Genomic DNA, 21,267 nt, shown 5'->3' on the forward strand with positions numbered 1-21,267 from the left:
TAAAGAGGCTAATTTGAAGTTTGCTAGATGAAAATAAGCAATCAAAGGAATCCTTCAATGATCTGCAGCTATACTGCAACAATACAACTTTGTCATAATAATTTATTATTATAAATTATTTCATATAATAATATAATTTTTACTGTATGTGCAGTCAAAATAAGTCATTTGGACAATTTTTTTAAACAGTGGTTGTATTGTCTAATTTTTATCACTGACATTTACATTTATGCACTACTGCTCCCCCTAAATAAAAAATCCATGCACATGAAATTTAAGTGTTATTTTGAAGGAGAAAGAAATCAAACAGCACTAACCTATTTTGATGCTACTCAAAATGTTGTCAATTTGCAATGCTTCAAAAACAACTGCTTCAGCTGTACAGTCAGGTGGAAAAAGGGGAGTTGATAAACAGTGTGATAATAAGAACTTCAAATAGAATGCTTTCTGAATGGAAATTTGACCACGTAAGCCAGATCTAAAATTTGCAACTACCTCAGCCATATTGGTTTAATTTTTCATTCCAACATACTTTCAAAGGAAGTAAAAACTGAAAGTTTTTAAAATTAACAAATAAGACACTGTGTCTCAAAAATGTTGCACAACAACAGCAGAACAGGAAAAGAAAGCTGAGGTTTGAGGTCTTTAGACATTTAGGATGCTAGGAATTAATTAGCTATATCAGCTTTGTATGCAATAATCTATATTTAAACAAAACAGATAAATCAGTAAATGAAAATGAGTACATTTCTTCAACAACATGAGTAGACTAATAACTTTTAAGAAAATCTACATAAGACTGAATTTATATTTCCATAGCAGCTGCCTAATGAGTTCATCCACCTAAACAATACATTACTTTTTGCAAGTGTCACATTGCAGGAAGGATTTCACCTCCATGCACGTGTCAGTGAAATGCTACTCCAAATAAATTAACCTTCCCCAACATCTGTAGCAGGATTCCCTGAGGAAATAAAGGCTCGTGCTGTCCTGCTGACAAGGACAGGCACCAAAAGCTCTCTGAGCAGCCCTTCCTGGCAGAAGAGTGAGGAGACAGAAGCAGGATGTAAAGGTCACACACACAGATATTTTGCATCTGTCTTTCCCAACATATTAATAGCAATTAATTGCTCACTTGCAATTATTCTCATTAATTAACAACTGCATGGTCTCTCTGAGCCCTCGCACACCAGAGCTCTGGCTTCCATCCCTGAGGAGGAAAATTCTGCCAGGTGAGCAGGGTCAGGAGCCACAAGTGCTGGTCTCCATCAAGGGCACAGGAGCATTTTCAGCATCAGTTTCTGAGGCAAGGCTTCAACGTGGCAGCAGCTCTTTCCAATTCAATTGTAATGTAAACTCATTATAGTTTTGGCCATTTCAAGAAAAATTGCACAAATGTCTCCGAAGAAGACTCACGTGAATAATTTGATGGAGATCCATCAGTAAATGAACTTCAGGATTTCAAAGACCTTTCCTCATATATCTGAAGTAGAATTTAATCCATAATGCTGTTGCAGGTTTTATGGTACTTGTAATAAGGAAATCCAAACATTCAATCACATACATGTCTAGCTCAGGATCTAAACTGTGATTTACCTGGCAAGCAAATCCCACTGAAATCAAAGTATTTTTCCTCAACAAGCACAGGATAATTAGATTCTCTTTGGGTAACAGTGTGTTTCCTTCCATCTGTCACACAAATATAACTAAAATCACATGAGTTTTGATTGAGCACAAAGAGTGAGATATCCATCCCCAGCTCCACCACACCTCAAAATATTAGTTCATACAAATATTTATTCTACTTTTAAAAACATTTCAAATGCAGCCCAGCTTGTCTCAAATAAATTTTTGAAGCTAGTGTTTCTTCACCATTTGAAAACAAAACACCAAGTTTAACAAATAGCTCCCATGTTGCCCAACCAGCGAGCCCCAGGAATTCGTGACACGAGATTCATTTTCCAAGGAGGAAGAAGAAATGCTGAAGCAAACCAGACTCTCACCAAGAAAGAGTTGAAGAAATTAGACTGTGCAAAGGCTGCCAAGAACTCCAGGAGCAGATGGGATGCAGCCTGCACTTCTAAAAGAAGGAGCAGATGAGATGAAAGAACCATCAGCAGATATATTTAGAAAGCCTGTGAGACCAAGGGAATTACTGATGGGCTGAAGGGAGGTGAATGCAGCACCCAGAGCACACTCTCCATTGCAGGCAGCAGCGCTGGGATGGAGCTGGGACAGTTTCCCAGGGCAGGAATGTGCCAGCAGGAGCTGCTGCCATGGCAACACCACGGATGGCAGCAGATGGGGAGGAGCAGGGGCTGCTTCAGGGGCATTAAGAAGGGCTCCTTTAGGAAGGGGCAAGAGTTATGTCCCAGCAGGGTTTGCCTGCCCTTCAGGAAAAGCTGCTTGTGGTCGTTCTAAACTCTGCCACTGGGGATAACTAACTGGCACACGCATGGATGCTCAGCAGAGGAGTCTGGATTCCCACATGAGTGGCAGCTGGGCCCAGGAACAGCAGCCTTGACCAAAAGGGTGTCAGAGAGATGCAGACACCTAGGCAAGAGAAAGCTTTGAGAAGTGGTGAGAGGTAAAAGAGGGCATAGCAGGTTCACTCTAAAGAGATGCTTCACCCTGTGGCATCTTTTCTCCACCACTGCAAAGATTTCCCTGATTCACTTCTTCTGTTTCAAGTGTGGTTTCTTACTCACACAGTTCACAACTTTACTGGGCCATTCTCCATTTTTTCCCCTCTTCCTCTTGTCCATTTGTTCCTTCTGTCCTCTTCTGTCTATTCTAATAAAAAGGCACTGGGACTAGGTTTTTCTGGCAGTTGTTTCATTATATTAAAGAAGACAGAAGGGAATCACCAGTCTAAGTTAAAAAAAAATCAATAGGCAGTGCACATTTTAAAAGCTAAATGGACATATTAACTTGCTGCAAAAAAAACTGGAACATGAATGTAATCAGAGTTTACACAAGTTCTAATTGTAAATTTTGAAGGCCACACTTTTCAGACCCCCTACTCAATCCAACAAGAGGCATTATTTCATGGCATAAACCAACAGTTTGTACATTGAGAAAAGACCTCTCAGGGCATCAGTTTGAAACAAATATAAAAGAGAAGCAGCTTCAAAGAAACATAAATATATTTGAAATCTACTTTCAAACAGATGTAACCTGGAATACAGTTATCACTAAATACACTAACCTCATTTCTAGATCCTGTCTCAGATTTTTAGCACAATCCAGCCATGCTGTAGCAGTGTGCAGAGACAGATGGTGCAGTTTGGTGACCAGAGCAGCACAGCCACCTTAGTGCTTTAACTAACCCTCAGGGAAGGGAGAACAGGAAGGTAAGAGGCAAAGAAAACTTAATTTTTTCCCAAGTATAGGAAAATAATATTTACAGCCTACACTTTCTCCACTGAAATCTTTTAGAACTAAGATAAAAATGTATTGCAATTCAGTTATTTATGATGCTTGTGGCACTGAGTCTCTGAAACATCAGAGATCCTGTTGTATGATTTCTTATTGACATGGTTTTGGTCCACTTCTGTCTGGCCATCCAGGTCTATTCTTCTCAAATCTTTTGATGTCTATCTTCCTCATGTTGCCAGACTCACATTTCAATTTCTCCTTCCTGTCCCAGTCCTCCACAATTCTCTTCCCCCTGATTTGGTATTCAGCTCCTCTGAATTTGGCTTGGTTTCCTTCCATGCTCCCAGAAAAGAGGTCAAACTAAAACACTCTGCTCTCTATTCCAAAGCCTGGGTTCACACCAGTTCTCACCAAAATTTACAGCCTTACATCTGAGGAGCTACTTTTTACAGCACTTTACATCTGAAGAGCAAATCCAGCACTGCATTTGCTTTCCAAACAGAAGTTATTTCAGCCTCCCAAGTTTCTTTCTGAAAGCAGCAATACCCAGCATTCAAGGCCTGCCCAGCTCATCAGAAACTGAAAACCACAGGTATGTAAGATGCTCTTGTTCTCACCCAGTGTTTTGTTCACCTTTAAACTAAAGCTTCAGCCTCAAAGACAAGTGTTTGTCTAATAGCAGGGTTCCTAATGAACATTTTGATCAAGGAATTCAAAGAACACTCAGGCTGAAATGACACTGCAGAGTGATCAAGGGCTCTGCTAAGGCAGAGGGAGGCTCTGCAGCTCCTCTCAACATCACACAGGAGTCAAAGTCAGCAGTGACACACGAGGGGATGGCTGCCTCACACTCTGCTCCTCTCCCTCACGGAGCACTCCTGCACTTGCTCTTCTCTGCAGCCTGACCTGTTCATGCTGACATCGCCTCTCCACGACATAGATCATCGTTTTATCCCAGGGACCAAACCAAACCTCTGCTTGAGGCTGGCTGCTGGAGGGAGGAAAACCACTCTTTCTTTTTTAAAATTCAAATATTTCTCTCAGATTTCATCTGAAAGGAAGCTGTAAATTCCCTTACAAGAGTTTGAAAAGACTTGTCTCACCCCTTAAGCTACTCTAGGAGCTCAGGTTCAGCAGCACAGCCAGGAACATGTCAACACTCCACCTCATCCAGCAGAATATAGCAAACTTACTGTTATATAATACATACACTCTATATATATATATGTGTGTGTGTACACACTAATATACTCTATATATATACACTAATACACTATTTCTATACATTTAAGTTTCATCTGTTTCCTGAAGTTTGGTTATTCCTGCTGTAGTCTGCAATGATATTTAGTGAGAGGAGATAATCAATGAGGAAAAACAGTTGGACCAGTTTTACATATTCATGCATCTTATGGAGCAAGAGTATTTGTGAATGTGTTCATTTAAAATGATTAGTAATTTCCCTTTTCAGTGTAGATGTTTTTCTAATGATTTTTACAGAAAAAAAAGAAAAATATTCAAGTCTGAATTTCAACTAATTCAAGTTTTTCACTGGAATTCTAGAAAGAAAAATCTCTCATTTTGCAACAACTGCCAGGCTGACCCAAGATGAATATTTTCTTCAAGTCAGTTTTTGTATTTGACTGAGTCTTACTATGTGTGCAGCCTGAGACTTTGCCCAGCAGTTCATCCTTTTGCCTGATATGTGGGTTGAACTGCAGCAATTTAGGACAGCTTCTCTAATTTCTCTAAAATGAATCAAATCCTCTGTGCTTATCAAACACAAAAAAGGCTTGAAATAATGGTTCATTTGAAGTGACAACACATTGAGTTATACATGCACTGATTTGCATGTTCACTGGTGCTGCACAGAACTGGATCTGGAATGCACATTTTGTACTAAATGCTTTTAAATAACTATTCTGAGTAATCAAGATCATTTATTAATAAGTAGTATTACCTTGTGCTCACTGACATTCACAGACTTTAAGAAACTCCACATTTCTGTTCATTGAAAAAAAAATTAAATCTATCAGTTTATTGTAAAAGCTTTCAGTTAGAAATGCAAAAATATTTTTCTGGGGTCACCCAAATGCCAGATGGCAGCAGAGAAGCTTTCAACTCAATTCAGAGGCTGAATTAATCTCCTTAGCACAAATAAATTACCATAGATTGTAACAGAAAGAAATCTGACTCCACAATTTAAAGTTTTTTACAAGGCAATTCAGCCTCAGGTGAAGCTCCACGAGCTCTCTCCCAATTTTCAGACACTTCCATAAACCACGAGGAAACAAATTCCTACTTTAGCACTGCATTGTAACACTAAGCAGTGGTAGTGACACAGCCAACACTTGGTTTCCAAAAAAGGGACCCTTGAGAGATTTTCTGAAAGCAGTCCCAATACCCTGAGATTTCAAAATGAAAATAGAGAGAACTTAATGAGGAAATACGTGAAATATACGGAAAGTACTGCTCAAAATCAATGTGTGAGCAATTTAAATACCTCCTTTGCCTGAGTGTTTCCTCTGGTAAATGTAAATACAGGTTTGATAACAGACACTGATTCCTTGCATGTATAAAGTATTTTGGAACCATAAGCAACTGATGGCTAGGAGATGACCAAGAAAATTCAGATAAACTAACAAAAAATCTGGTGAATTTTCCAGATGATTAAGATTTGCAAAGACACTCTAGAGAACTCTTAAATTTCTGCACATTAATATTGCAGTAAAATGTCCTTAGCACATACACATTTGTAAATCTTTGACTGAATGCAGAATACAAAACAGCATTCACACTAATAGCTTATAAATACACAACTACTCTCAGTTTTGACTTTGGTTCCAAAGTGTTCAACTATGCAACAACACTCTCATTTCTACACCAACACTGCACAACACACTTCTAGCATGATACAGCCAGAAATTAATGGTTGATGAACAATCTCTGTTTAATGCTTCCTCAACTTCCTCTTTTTGCCTGCAGAAAATAATACATTTACAAAGAAAAGACCCAGCATCTGTGGGAAAACCCTGTATGATATGCTGGGCAAGGCACATCCAGCAGTGTGGGGGCTGACCCTGGCCAGCAGGAAAACACCACACAGCCCCCCACTCACTGCCCCCTGCAGCAGGACTGGAAGGAATTAGAAAAGCCCAAGTGAAAAAAAACCAAGTTTGTGGATGGAGACAAAGATAGTTTAATAAGCACAGGAAATAGGAGAGAAAAAGCCAAAGCAAGTGATGCTGTGTGGGAAAACCAGAAAGCTTTGATACTGCACAAATGCTGCTCAGCAATAGTCAAAACACTGGTTATTATAAACCAGCTTTAGTCACAAATCCAAGATATGCAGAAAACTGGCACCTTAAAATATTATCACAGTTTCACCAGTTTTCAGGACACCACAGATGTTGCATGGTTTAATTTTATATAACTTTATTCATAGCTTCAAATGATAAAGATATTTATCCATCTTTCTGCTATCACTCTCAGCAATGCCAGATTTTGTAACACACTGCAACAAAAAAGACATGCAATTGACTGTCTAGCTGCTTATAGTACTATAAAATAGGTTAAAAGGTAATTATTGACCATATGTATTTGGCACATGTGTTGACTAAACAGATCAGGGGGAACATGGCTCATTAGCATGTTGGTGGTACTTGGTGCTGTGAGCTGGTAAAGTTACACATTACTGACTGCTAACCAGAACAGTCCCTGCACACGTGGGGTCCAACTGCTCAAAGGTATTTACAACTCAGCAAGGAAAACAGGACAGCTGTAGCCACTGTAAAACCACTGCACATCTTAGTCACACACAGAAGTGAAAAACAGCATCCATGGCCCATTCTTCAGCTGATTATTGTGTCACCACCAAGGGCCAATGCAGGAGATCAGGATCTAAATCAAGAGCATTAAGCTTACTCTTGGAAATAAATAATTTCCTAGAGCAGATTTTAGGAAGATGAGCTGTTCTGCAAACATCACTGTTACCATCACAGTTTCCTCCCTTTTATCTCCATTTCCTTGAATTACACTGACCATGACTGCCTATTTACATTTCACTGAGCCAGCCGATATTAGAAAGCCCAGCTGAATTTACAAGATGCAAGTGAGTGCTCAGGAATCACAGAAGACAGGTCTCAACAGGCCTGGATAACATTTCTGATGTGTGAATATCATTTATTCCAATGAGGTGAGGTCTGCCCAGTGTCTGAGCTCACAACACTAAAAGATATACCCACAGTTCTAATCAAGCTTACTCTTATTAGTACAAGACTCTGCATTTCATACTGTCCATTATGCTTTTTATCCCAGGACTACCTTTAGTACTATGTTACAAATGTTTTGTGTTACTCTCTCACACATGCACACTATTTCCTAGGCAATGTTTACCTGCTAACACATCCTTATTGACACAGTCACCACGTGTTTTTAATAAGCTTGATTTCCATCTAATACCGCTTTACATTAATGGGCTAACAAACTCTATTAGCATGCACACACAAATAACGGATCACTGTTCATTATAGAGCAACTACATGAATCTCACAACAGAAATAATAAAATGTAGCTGAAAATCTTTCTGCAGATGAAGACAAACAACTACTAATTTGGAATGGGCTTTTTTCCATTCAGATATCTGCTAAAAAGATTGCTCTGCAGTGCATTTTTAAGCAAATTAAGTTAAATGCAAAGGTACAAGCAGACCAATAGTCTGTTTGTGAGACAGTAGAAAATTATTATTTTCACCAGGTGGTTTATACATTACAACTTCAAAGGCTTTGAACTTTTTGTACTAAGTGTTTATAAATATCAGGACACACAACAGCCCTGCAAACCATCCCCACAGACCATCAGGCTTCTCTATAAGGACAAAAGCACTGGGAGTTGCTCACCACAAGGGACAGGGGCCTCTTCCATGAAACAACACCAATCAGTCCTGACAACAGCACCTGGAACAGAGAGCAGAGTTACTAAAGAGGCATGAGGGTTATACCAGTGTCATTAAAAACACAGCAGGTAATGAGATCAAGTTAATACACAGCCATGATATCTATGTCCAGAATGCTGGAAACCAAATACTAAAAATAAAATGCTTTCTTTTTATCTTCAATAAAAAATAAACAGAACTAGTACTAAGCTGTTTTTAAACAATTTTCAATCCAGCTGCCAGATCCACTCAGTTGTGATCAGATCACAAGAAGTTAATTAAAATATTTCTTCTCTCCCAGTCCCAAATGCTATCAAACACTAAAGGAGAATATTTAGGGCAAATGTTCTTGTGATCTCTTAACACAATTGAAAATTAGCTAAAAAAGGGGAGTAATGACAGAACAATCACAAAAACATCCAGGTATCCAGATAAATTAGCAGAAGGTTTTTTTGTTCTGTTTCACCCACCCAAACAACCTCCCCACTTGATCTTATGTTTGAGAGGACCCATACATTCATTAAAACTTGGATTTAGCATACAGATACCTTACTTCCTATACTACAAACCAAAAGCAAGCAGGATTCAGACCTTTATGCACCTAAGATAATCTTAGGTATTTTAAAAAATCATGCGAATTACAGTTGAGTCACCATAAGATTTACATGTAGTTAAAAATGGAGAAAGAAACAAGAAATGGGGTGAGGGATATTGACCCTCGTGCAGGAGGAAAAAAAGGTGGAGAGGAGCATTTTTATTAGAACACCGAATTACAAAAATAGCAAAGTAGAACCCAAATAAAAGAATGGGAGAAAAGAATGCACAATATATTTATTTCAAGAGTCCACAGTGTCATTTCTTCACCTCAGCTTGTGCAAAGAGTCTGTGTAACAATTACTTCTATACTTAGCTAGTCACCTTTCCCACCCATCCCTGCTTCCCTAACAATCTTTTGGGTGTAAAAATAGCAGAGCATAATAAACAGAAATGCATCTATATCTGGCCACTGCAGAAGTGATGTACACTGCCCTGGGAAGCAGGCTGGAAACAATCCAGTCTAGTGATGCTTGGTGGGAATGTGGAGAAGGAGCTGTTGGTTATCTGGAGCAGCTGCCCTGGGGAGTGCCCAGTTTAAGCTTTCACAAAGTCTGCTCTGTGGACACTCACTGTGAGCCTGTTTCGAGCATTTTTCACAATCTGACAATATCCACAGCTGCAGCAGCTGTTGAAAACACTATTCAGAAAGACAACATGTGGAAAATGTGCCTTTTGCTATTTTCTTTAGTAGCTATGCCATTAAAAAAAGACCCCTCAAATTAGGGTTTTTTTGTGAAACCTCAGTGTTAGCTTCTAAATGAAGTACAAATGCAACAGCTGGGAGATAAATGCAGAGTAAAAATGAACCAAGACCAGCACATGGCTATCAAAGACTGTCCAGATAAAGCCTACATGCAAATGTGCATAGTTTGTATTCCACAGCATTTCCTACAGCAGAGGAGTCACACACTTCTGGATGGTGGCCAAGTGAAGGAAAAATCGAGAATTCCATCTTTGCCATTAATTAAATGTGCTCACACAGCTATGTTAGCTTATTATTACTGTATGATAAGTTGGCTCTGGGTTGATAATCCTGTAATGTGGAACTGCACTCAGAAGGTAAAATGACAAGGTTAGCTAGTTTATCTGCTGGCTAGACAGCACATGCTCTCAATTAAATAAATGGGCTGGCTGAAATGGTGAGGTTATTAAAGAAAACCCTTCAGGAAAAGAAAGAAATTGCATTCCAAACCAGAGGATGTATTGATACATAAAATATTTGTAGGTAAATCAGTATTCACCAAGTCACATGGTCAGAGCCAAGATACTGTAATGCACTACCTATGAGTAGCAAATCTTTACTTTAATTTACTGTGTGACCTCCCATGAATTAAACCTCTACCCCTCTTGTCTTATTTGTGGCATTGCACAAGGTGCAAGAAGGGAGCTGATCCCTTTTGTTCAGCTGAACTACAGCTGTGTTTGACCTTTAGAGAGGCCTTGCTGGATGAAAGAGGTACATGTGTTTTGGTTTGGAAAAGGAGAGTTGCGTGGTGCTCACTGTACTGGCTCTCCATGCAAAAGGTCAAGCACAGCCAGGCCACTTGATAAATTTACACTCATTAAAGACACAAGAACTCAGTGTCCCACCTGTTTAATATTGCCATTATAAGAGGTCACCTCAACAATGCTGTCATGTAATTTACCAACCCCCATTAGTCCCCTGTGTTACCCAAAAACTCATTTTGCCTTGAGGTGCAGCTACTTTCAGTGCCAAGCACCTCACATTAACCCACAATGGGCACAGCTACATAACTAGGAAAAAAGCACACAGGACATCACATAATGACATTTAGTTAGAATACACCCCATTACTATCAAAATAGAAATCTACAGCTTCCTCTTGATATTGAAGATGACCAGGAATTTAAGAACGAAACCAACAAACCCAAACAAACAAGTAAAAAACCCCAACCCCCAACCAATCTTTAGATTTTGTTTTCTCTTCAGCTTATACTTCTTATAAATACAACGCTAACATTAAATACAGAGAGCAGAAACCTCACTTTATTTCTACACAAAAGCAGCAATTATTTGAAAAGTAGTATGCAATTTACAGGCCCAAAATATCTTACAATAATCACTCAGACTATTCAATAGCTCAGCATTGCAATCCATATGGCTTCTTCTGCTTTTCAAAAATCACAGTGTCACAGGTATTCTGTGCACAGGTTTTTTCTTTCTTAAATAAAAATAAATTGGAGTTTGAGGATTTTAACAATCCCTTAACATTGGCAATGTGTTCGGATTTCAGAACCTGCAGAGTACATTTATCTACTACCTTGGACCCAACTTCCATCTGCTGAATTGTAGTGAACCTCCCCATCACATAATAATTGAAATAAATGACAGCTACTAAAATCATTCAAAAAAGTAGCTTTGCCAGATTCCTTAAGGAGAATTCCCACAGATATATGTAGATATATGTATCTGCTGATTACCACAATGCTGATGCACAGAGAAAAAACAGAGTTTTTTCATCAGTGCTGACTTCTGCAGCATTAGAAATGCAGAAACTCAACATGCATATGAAAACTCCATTATCATCAGTGCAAGTGGTGCTCATGCATGACAAAGATGCATTTACTTTAACAGGCACATACTGAGGCAGGACAAAACCAGAAGGTAAAATTACTTTCCAGTACAGGGACTGCAAACAAAGGATTGGCCCTTGATGGTGTCTTTTCCAGCATTTTGCCTCCAATGTCTGGTGAATTCCTAAAAATTTAGAAGGGTCTGACTTTGAATATGGGACAGATCAGATGATGCAGTCTCTCAATGTATCTTAAATCATCTGCTTTCCAAGTCTCCAACTCCAAAATGGCCTTGTAGGAAATACATTCTCTATTGTGGTTCCTTTAAACTTCTTTTCTGAACTACACAAACCTCTATTAATATAAATATTAATTAAAGCCACACTAGGTATAGTGAAACACTATCAAGGTACAAAAAAACTCATAGAAACTTAAAATTACTGACCTCTACGTATTGATTTGCTTAATAAAATGAATTTTTTTTTCCTTAGTTAGACTTGGGATCAAAAACTGGTTTCCTAGTCTAATATAGAGCACGAGTCATAGAAACTCCAAGTTTTAGTCTCTATTCTTATTCCTGCTCCCTTGCTCAGCCTGGTACAACATATATCGAGTAATTGGGTTATTTTCTACCAGTTTCAGGGTTAGCCATGTTTTCAGCTTGTAAATACAAGACCAATTCTGTAACAATAGATTCAGTCACATGAAAATAAGTGTACAAGTTCTTCACAGTAATTGCCGAAATTCCTTCTCAGGCCTCTTCTAAGAACTAAATTTATGTGCTTACAGAAATCTGTGTATGTGTTTCCAAAAAGGTGTGTTGTGAAGGCAGGTAGATAACCCAGAAACCAGAGAGTTTGTGACAACACATCAGACAAACACCACCAGGGTGGGCCAGAACAGGCGCAGCACAAGCAGGCAGCTGAGTGGAGAGGGCAGGGCAGGAACTGGGCTCCAAAGGGAAATCCCAGCACCAGCAGCGCTTTCTGCCAAAGCACAACAGCAGCCGTGCTCCTGCACAAGGGCCTGAAGGCACTGACACTTCCCAAGGCTCCCCTCTCGGGGCTAAGGAGCACACACTACAGCAAGGATTCATTGTGTCAACTCAAATGTGCCTGGAAGGGTGGAGTTCAATTGTACCTTAACAAATATTATCCCCAATGGCCTTTGGTTTTAAGCGTAAAATAAATAATATTCACACATCAGAAATGTTATCCAGAGAGTCTAAAACAATGGCTGAAATATCTTCCAGGATGATGTTTCTGTGAAATCTACCACAGCCCTTGTAAAAAGTAGACAATTATTAAACAAAATGTAAGCATTAAATAGTGTGTGAGTAATGTCACAACTATCATATACTCAGAGACTATAAAAGCATGACACATTACTACCAGAGCATGAAATCTTCTTATAATAACACTCTCTGCAGCATCTGCAATCCATTAGTGCAAAATGCTGGTAAAGTTAAATACACACTACAGGAAAAAGAACTGTGCTGCATGGGAATTAGCTGAAAAGTAACTGGAATAGCCCACCAGTAATATTACTCTCCATTCCAATTCCTGGAAAAACAGGAAGGATGAAAATCTCTTGGGGTGATGGTGGTATGAATGCATTAACAAGTACCAGAAGAAGAAAAACGCATACACACACATACACATAAAAACTGTATGGACAAATAAGAACAGTGGCTTGGTTTTGGAATGGTCTTCCAGGAAAGTCATCCTAAAGAGTGGGTGCTAATAAAAATCATACCATTACACCACATTCAAAACACTGCAAAAATCAGTCATGGGCTAAAGAGTTTTTAAAATAGTTAACATAAATATTTATTAGCAAATATGCAAACTGACTGTTCAACATGCAGCTATCACTAGAATTCAGGCACTGCTCTCTCATTTACAGGCTCCATCCCTATAAACACAAAAAGCACAAGTGCCACCAGACTGCAACCACCAGCAGAAGATCTGGACACTGAAAGATAAATACAAGCAAGTCAGCAACAACCAGAAAACCGCAATGATTTAAGCACAGTTTTGTGCTACTTTATAAAAAGTGTCAGTGTGTTCCTGACTCACAAACACTTCATCATAGCTGAGTCGCTCTCATTTATCCACTGTGATCCTAAAACCAATCTAATTCTAATTGCCATGGAAACAGGAGCAGAGAAACAAAATCCCTTGGTGCCCCACAAGAACAGGACAGTAAAATTACCTATACATTGACACAGCTACCAGACTGTATTAAGAGCACACAGTTTTGATCTCATTTTAAGCTCTAGGGTGAGATTTTTTTGGTCTTGTCTTTGTATTCCTATCAAATATTCTCCATACCCACCAGGAATCTGCTTGTAACCCATCTGCAGTTTTTTTTCTAAAAGGAAACAATTTAACATACAGAGAAAAACAAGCATTGATGGAGCACATATCCATCAGAATAATATATTCTTCAATTATAAAAAACTTCATATGTTCTGTGTTTGTTACCCTTTTGAGTGGTTCAGAACTGTTATGCTCAACTTCACTAAAATATGCAAACTGTATTAAAAGCTATGGACAGGGATTTAGATAAGATATTAAGCACGGAGCTGATATGTCAGTGACTCACAATACAGTCTTAATTCTAATCTGGTTTTTATTAAACATACTCACAGAACACACCATTACATTATCTTCTATGCCCCATATTTTAATCCATGAGCATTAATAAGGCACACAGCCATTAGCATAAGAGTATTTAAACAGAAAGGTAACTAAGCAGTGTGGAACGAAACCTCCAAGCTTTCAAATGTATTAGATTATTTATGAACAAACCTGAAATAAACAATGACTGAGGAGCAAGCTCAGTATGTGCTGTTTTATAGGGGAAGAGTTTGAACACAGAATAAAGTCTATTGAGACACTGAAAGGGATAACATAAGAAGATTTTGTGGCTCTTGGACAATTCTCTCAATCTAAAATAAAGTTCCCTCACAACCCAAGCAACTTCCCTTCTCCAGAATGACCCATGGATGAAACAAAAGACCACAAGTGCTTTGAGTAGCACCAGGGGCAACAGTGCTGCAGAACCAGCTGCTGTGTTCCACAACGTTCAAAATGAAAGCCAGACCAAGCAATTATTTCACAAATAATTGACTGAAGAAATGTGCTGCCCATCCATGATATTCAGCATCTGTACAGCAGCTCAGATCAAGGGTGGATAGCTTATCGATTCCTTGAAGCAGGAAGGGTTTACTGAGGCAGCAGTCAAAAGCTTAATTAAAATGCACTGAACCAAAGAAATCAGTGAAATTAGAAGCAGTTTGTCCAATATGATAGATCTGTATGCAAGTGTGGTAAACTCAAGTGTCAATTCTTTCCTCATCTGAATAATTATTTTCTTGGGCTTTATGTGCAGTCCATGCAATAGATTTACAAAGATGATTTCTAAGGGGGACAAAACCTCCCCACCTACAAGTATATTGAATTTCCTTGCCAAAAACTACTGATACATTTTTAATTGTTTGCAATGAAAGAAATAATGCACTTGAAATCATTTGAAAGCTATTATGAGTCTATAAAATGAATCATGCTTTATTTCTTTCATGATAGTTACATTCCTTCAAGGGTGGAAAGTGTGAAAACTTTAATTTATCTTAATTCCAGTAATGAAGGATTCCATATTTTTTATTACTAAGGCAAAGGTATCACCCAGCTATCAGATCTTCACTTCCAGAATTTTGATTTTATGTTACATTGCATTTTAAAAAAAATTTATATCCATAATGTTATTGTGACAAAAAGAAAAAAGAGAAATTTCTTTAGACATTCCCTAATCGGTCTTCACACCAATCTTGACTTGTATCATTGACTCAGTACAGAAAATTATTCTAGAAATATTGTTTCCCAGTAGCATTAGGAAATTACTAATAAGATTTTTGCTGCTGGGCTCTTCCAATAATTATAAGAATGAAGACTGAGATTGTTTAGATTACTGAAATGAGACAATGGCTCTTTCAATTACTGACACAATTTCTCAGGGGATGAAAGCTGAGGTGTATTATAAAGCAATCCAAGTATTGATAACAAGAGCATTTTCTTTGCCTCAAACTCAGAAGAGCTTCCAAATGCACACAAAATGCAATGCCTCTGCACGTCTCTAGTGCAGAGAAAGGTCCACTCCCCCTGTTCCATAGATCTTTTGGAGATGTATTTCCAACTGCAGTGCCACAGGGCGCATGGAGAGAGATTAATCAAACAGCAATAGAGCTCCCACTCTATCAAGCACCATCAGTGCTTGGCCTCCAGGCCGTGCCACCAGATAAAGAAAAGGTTAAAGATGCACAGGCAGCAATGAGAGAGATAAAGGAACAGAGTAAATATTAAATGGTCACATCAGATAAACACTGTCCTCACTGTCCTCAGCCTACTGACTTCTGTCACCATGCTCCTGGTGAAAGCCACTGCTGCTTTCACCATCTTTCCTGAGACAGCTCTTCCCAGGCAGCTACAACCACTCCACACTGCTGGTCACCACATCCAGAACAGGACTTCAGAGGGAAAGGACAAATGGATTTGGATAAACACAGGTTTATTCAAGGATGGATAGATGCCTTCCAAGCATGCCAACAAACCAGGGGTTCTGAAGATGAATTTCATGGCACATAATAATCTCATTAGTTACTATTAAGGACTTAAAATACATTCTTTTTAGACGTGCTGCATACAAGTTATAAGATACCTGGTTTTGACAACCCTTGAGAATAACTTTAAAACATCTCTAATTGGTTTGGAAAGAAAGACAAAAGGACTTGGGCAAATAGAAAAGAGTGTATCACTCCAGTACCACAAACCAACCATGAAGTTCTACCATGCACCCAGAAGAAAATGAGCTTTCAATGCCAGGAGCAATGAAAGCCATCAAGCTGTAGAGAAGAGAAGGCACATGTATTGGTCTGGTCTGGGGAACAGGCAGGAGCTTTTCTCCCACCAAGCTCTTGGGCAGCACAGTGACACAGACTTCCAGCTTAAGACTGCAGAACTACCTGGCAAAGCATCAGGGTTCTCTGGTGAAACCTGACATGTGACATGCCCCCAAAATTCAAGGCAAACACTAGGCAAGAAGTAAAAGCACCAAAATCTCTAAGTCTAATTCTACTGTAGAGGCTTCTTAACCTGTCAGCAGGCAATAGGTTTGGGGAGCACTTGAGGTGCTCTTCCAGGAATTTTAGTACATTTGATTATTTGGGCAATAATAGCCCAAATGCTGAATGAATAAAAGCATAACCTTAGTTCCAAAATCAAAGCCCAGAGCTATTTTAAGTGCAAGGAGAATGCAAAAGAGGAAATCCTATAACCACTACCGATCAACTAAAATGCCTCTTTTCATAAGAGATTCAAAGAGATTACTGATGTATAACACTAAACTCATTTGCATAGCAAGTTGTAATTTTTAATAAACATGGCCAAAACACATGAACTCTTAAGCACTGCAGACAGAAAAACATCCTGTATAATACTGGTTACAAAACCAAGCTGGATCATCAAATTGAAATATTTCCCATATTGATTTGGAAATAAAGTGAGAATAAAACACCAATCTTCATATGAGACCTCATCTAACACCAGACCCATTTGCCAGATCCTGGTGGTCTGCTTTCTAGGATTATTTAATGGCCATTCAACCACAAACCACACTCACTGTACAGAAACCCTTTTCCCATAGAAAAATTAAGCTCAAGGAGTCCAAAGGTTTATTCCACCTGACTCTAAGGTCAGGACTTCTGGTAAATATAATGGGAACTGTGTGTCAAGATTAAGAGAAAAAACATCTTGGAGTCTTAAAAAAGCAGTTTTGCATTTTTACATTACTGCTAGATTGAAACACTTTACTCTAAAAATTTGTTCCTGGGGTTTTACAAAATCATTCATCATCACTAGAACTCAGACCTGCAGAAACTGGTTCCTTACTGCATCAAATAAAACCTGCATTGTACAAGATCCATCTGTATTGTCACCTGTGGAGGAAGTAAAAACCCAGAAAAGGTGATTCCCACTGCCATGTGAAGCATGCTTGTTTAACAAGGATTAAAGGATTACAGATTAACCAACATCATTCCTGACCTTTAGAGTCGATCCACTACCGTGTCCAAAAATGTTAATTTCATATGGTACAGCCATCCACATACAGGCATTAGACTGAGCAGTGTTTTGCTCTCTTTAAAACACCTTCTTAAATGCCTCCTAAGAAATAACTTTAACTTTATCTAATATTAAATGGCCAAGCTCAAATATGACCATTTTCCCACTTCAGCACACAGTCAGATGTCTTCATTTAAAAAAATTCCGCAGAGTCAAAGGCAAAGCAAACTGAGTAAGCAGTACATCAAACTCAATTATATTTCAAAGACAGGGCCTCTTTGGTTTGTTCTACTTGTCTCTGATTGCCTGCAAAAAGCTCACAAAGAAGCTTTGAAATTACCATCCCAGCAAGATTCCCACACTCTCAATGTTTGTGTTACTGCAGCCTGGCTGACCACAGACTCAACAAAAGCCTAACATATTGACTTTCATAAAAGCAGCTATATCCCTACTTCAGCTGGAGATACTTTATTCATTAAGACAGGATAAACTAAAAACAAGACAGAGACTAATACTTACTTCCAAATGATTTAGGGCTATTACATTTTATGCACACTAACATAGCCTAAAAAGTTTTAACTTGTAACTTTGGCATTCAGATTCCATCTTTGTTAAATAATTTTGAAAATTAGCTTTCAAAACCCGAGACAGTGGGATGGTACTCTAGAATATGAGGTGTCACTTGTCTTTTCAAAAAATATGCTTGACTTTGAACTTAGGCATGTAATAGAATGGGATAGTGACTTTGCACACAATATCTGGTTTTAGAACCATCTTCTCACTACCTTTCCACATTAATTTTCAGAATCACCATCTGAGATGAAAAAGCTTTATTTTTAAGCTGAAGAATGCAGAGAGAGATGGATCTCTTCTGCTCTGGCCAGCAGCTTTTTGTACACATGGAGAAAGTTGACAGGAAAACAATGACAACAATGGTTGTTCTGACACAAGTATCAAAAGCACTTTACAGAGAAACTTGGCTTTCTAGCACTATGGGACAGACCAAGGACCACTTGAAGCTTACTGATTAATGGATAGGAGAAATTCAAATTGAGTTCACCTCAAACACTGAGCTGGCAGCTGATGTGAAGAAAATCAGCCTCAGTACTGCAGAGCTGTCAAGGAAGACTCTCTCAAGTTATTGCTAGTGATTTGTAGGAACATGACAACCTGTGTGGTGTGTCAAGGAGTCTCTGCTTAGGGGGTACATCAGATTCTGGTGACTTAGCTGGGAATTATTCTCTGCAGGACAATCTGCAGTAGTAATTACATCCTATCTTGCACTACAGTAAACACATCATGACTAAACATAAAGGCCACAGAACTGAGACAATCCACTACAAAATCAACAGAACAAGGTTTGGAGGTTGGGAAGAGGGGGTCAATTTCTTTGTTTTGGGGTTGTGTTTTCTTTGTTTGTTGTTGTGTGTTTTTTTTTCTTTTTAATAGGAAAAAAAATCAATGTAAACATCAAGTAAGTTGACAGAACAGACAAGGGAAAAGAAAATAGTATAGCAATAAAAAGAATAGCTCTACACACAATAAAAAAGGCACTGAAAAATGTGAAAGTCACATTAATAGAAACTACATTATGCAAATAGTCTGCTATTTCTGTTTCATTCATCAACTTGGGAAACATAGATATTAGAAAGCCTCTAGATACTACTGATTTTCATTAGACAAAAAGTCACTTAAAAGATTCAAAGCTTGCTAAATGGGATTCAGTTTTCCTACAGCTTCTACAGCTTTTCCATATGTACACATCAAAGAGATGCCAGATCAAATCAGCCTCAGCTACCTGAGGGAGCTCACAGGTACCAGCTGGATCAGGAACCCAGAGCTGGAACTCTCCTGTTCTCCTCTCACAGACCCCAGCAGAAGGTGAGTCTCAGACTGATGGAGCTGCACATGCAAGAGTATGGGCACTGTGCCCGAGGTGACAAGGTGCACTGTGCCCGAGGTGACAAGGTGCACTGTGCTCTCACAGCACAGGTGACAATGTGCACTGTGCCCGAGGTGACAATGTGCATTGGGCTCACACAGCTCAGGTGACAGTGGGCACTGTGCCCTCACACAGCTCAGGTGACAGTGGGCACTGTGCTCACACAGCTCAGGTGACAGCGGGCACTGTGCCCTCACACAGCTCAGGTGACAGTGGGCACTGTGCTCTCACAGCTCAGGTGACAGTGGGCACTGTGCCCTCACACAGCTCAGGTGACAGTGGGCACTGTGCTCACACAGCTCAGGTGACAGCGGGCACTGTGCTCACACAGCACAGGTGACAGTGGGCACTGCTCACACAGCTCAGGTGACAGTGGGCACTGTGCTCTCACAGCTCAGGTGACAGTGGGCACTGTGCCCTCACACAGCTCAGGTGACAGTGGGCACTGTGCCCTCACAGCTCAGGTGACAGTGGGCACTGTGCCCTCACACAGCTCAGGTGACAGTGGGCACTGTGCCCTCACAGCTCAGGTGACAGTGGGCACTGTGCTCACACAGCTCAGGTGACAGCGGGCACTGTGCCCTCACACAGCTCAGGTGACAGCGGGCACTGTGCCCTCACACAGCTCAGGTGACAGTGGGCACTGTGCCTGCACACAGCTCAGGTGACAGTGGGCACTGTGCCTGCACACAGCTCAGGTGACAGTGGGCACTGTGCTCTCACACAGCTCAGGTGACAGTGGGCACTGTGCCCTCACACAGCTCAGGTGACAGTGGGCACTGTGCTCACACAGCTCAGGTGACAGCGGGCACTGTGCTCACACAGCACAGGTGACAGTGGGCACTGCTCACACAGCTCAGGTGACAGTGGGCACTGTGCTCTCACAGCTCAGGTGACAGTGGGCACTGTGCCCTCACACAGCTCAGGTGACAGTGGGCACTGTGCCCTCACAGCTCAGGTGACAGTGGGCACTGTGCCCTCACAGCTCAGGTGACAGTGGGCACTGTGCCCTCACACAGCTCAGGTGACAGTGGGCACTGTGCCCTCACAGCTCAGGTGACAGCGGGCACTGTGCCCTCACACAGCTCAGGTGACAGCGGGCACTGTGCTCACACAGCTCAGGTGACAGCGGGCACTGTGCCCTCACACAGCTCAGGTGACAGTGGGCACTGTGCTCACACAGCTCAGGTGACAGTGGGCACTGTGCTCTCACACAGCTCAGGTGACAGCGGGCACTGTGCCCTCACACAGCTCAGGTGACAGTGGGCACTGTGCCCTCACACAGCTCAGGTGACAGCGGGCACTGTGCCCTCACACAGCTCAGGTGACAGTGGGCACTGTGCTCTCACAGCTCAGGTGACAGTGGGCACTGTGCCTGCACACAGCTCAGGTGACAGTGGGCACTGTGCTCACACAGCTCAGGTGACAGTGGGCACTGTGCTCTCACAGCTCAGGTGACAGTGGGCACTGTGCTCACACAGCACAGGTGACAGTGGGCACTGTGCCCTCACACAGCTCAGGTGACAGTGGGCACTGTGCTCTCACAGCTCAGGTGACAGTGGGCACTGTGCCCTCACACAGCTCAGGTGACAGTGGGCACTGTGCTCTCACACAGCTCAGGTGACAGTGGGCACTGTGCTCTCACAGCTCAAGGTGACAGTGGGCACTGTGCTCTCACAGCTCAGGTGACAGTAAAATTAAGTTCTTCATCTTATCAAAAACTTTTGCTGACTTTATGCCAAGTTATATACAACTACTGCTACATTC

General features: G+C 40.4%; 1 protein-coding gene across 5 annotated transcripts in view; it reads right to left on the minus strand.

The window, feature by feature from the left end:
- The window catches only part of ENTREP2 (endosomal transmembrane epsin interactor 2), a 91,152-nt gene that overhangs the window by 46,815 nt on the left and 23,070 nt on the right, over positions 1-21,267 (minus strand). For all 5 annotated transcript variants that reach the window (XM_036389569.2, XM_036389574.2, XM_036389572.2 and 2 more), the window contains exon 2: positions 8,274-8,330. In XM_036389569.2, coding sequence (XP_036245462.1) covers positions 8,274-8,330 — 57 coding nt within the window. The remainder of the gene's footprint in view (positions 1-8,273; positions 8,331-21,267) is intronic.

Source organism: Molothrus ater, chromosome 13, assembly GCF_012460135.2.
Source record: "Molothrus ater isolate BHLD 08-10-18 breed brown headed cowbird chromosome 13, BPBGC_Mater_1.1, whole genome shotgun sequence".
NCBI lineage: Eukaryota > Metazoa > Chordata > Aves > Passeriformes > Icteridae > Molothrus > Molothrus ater.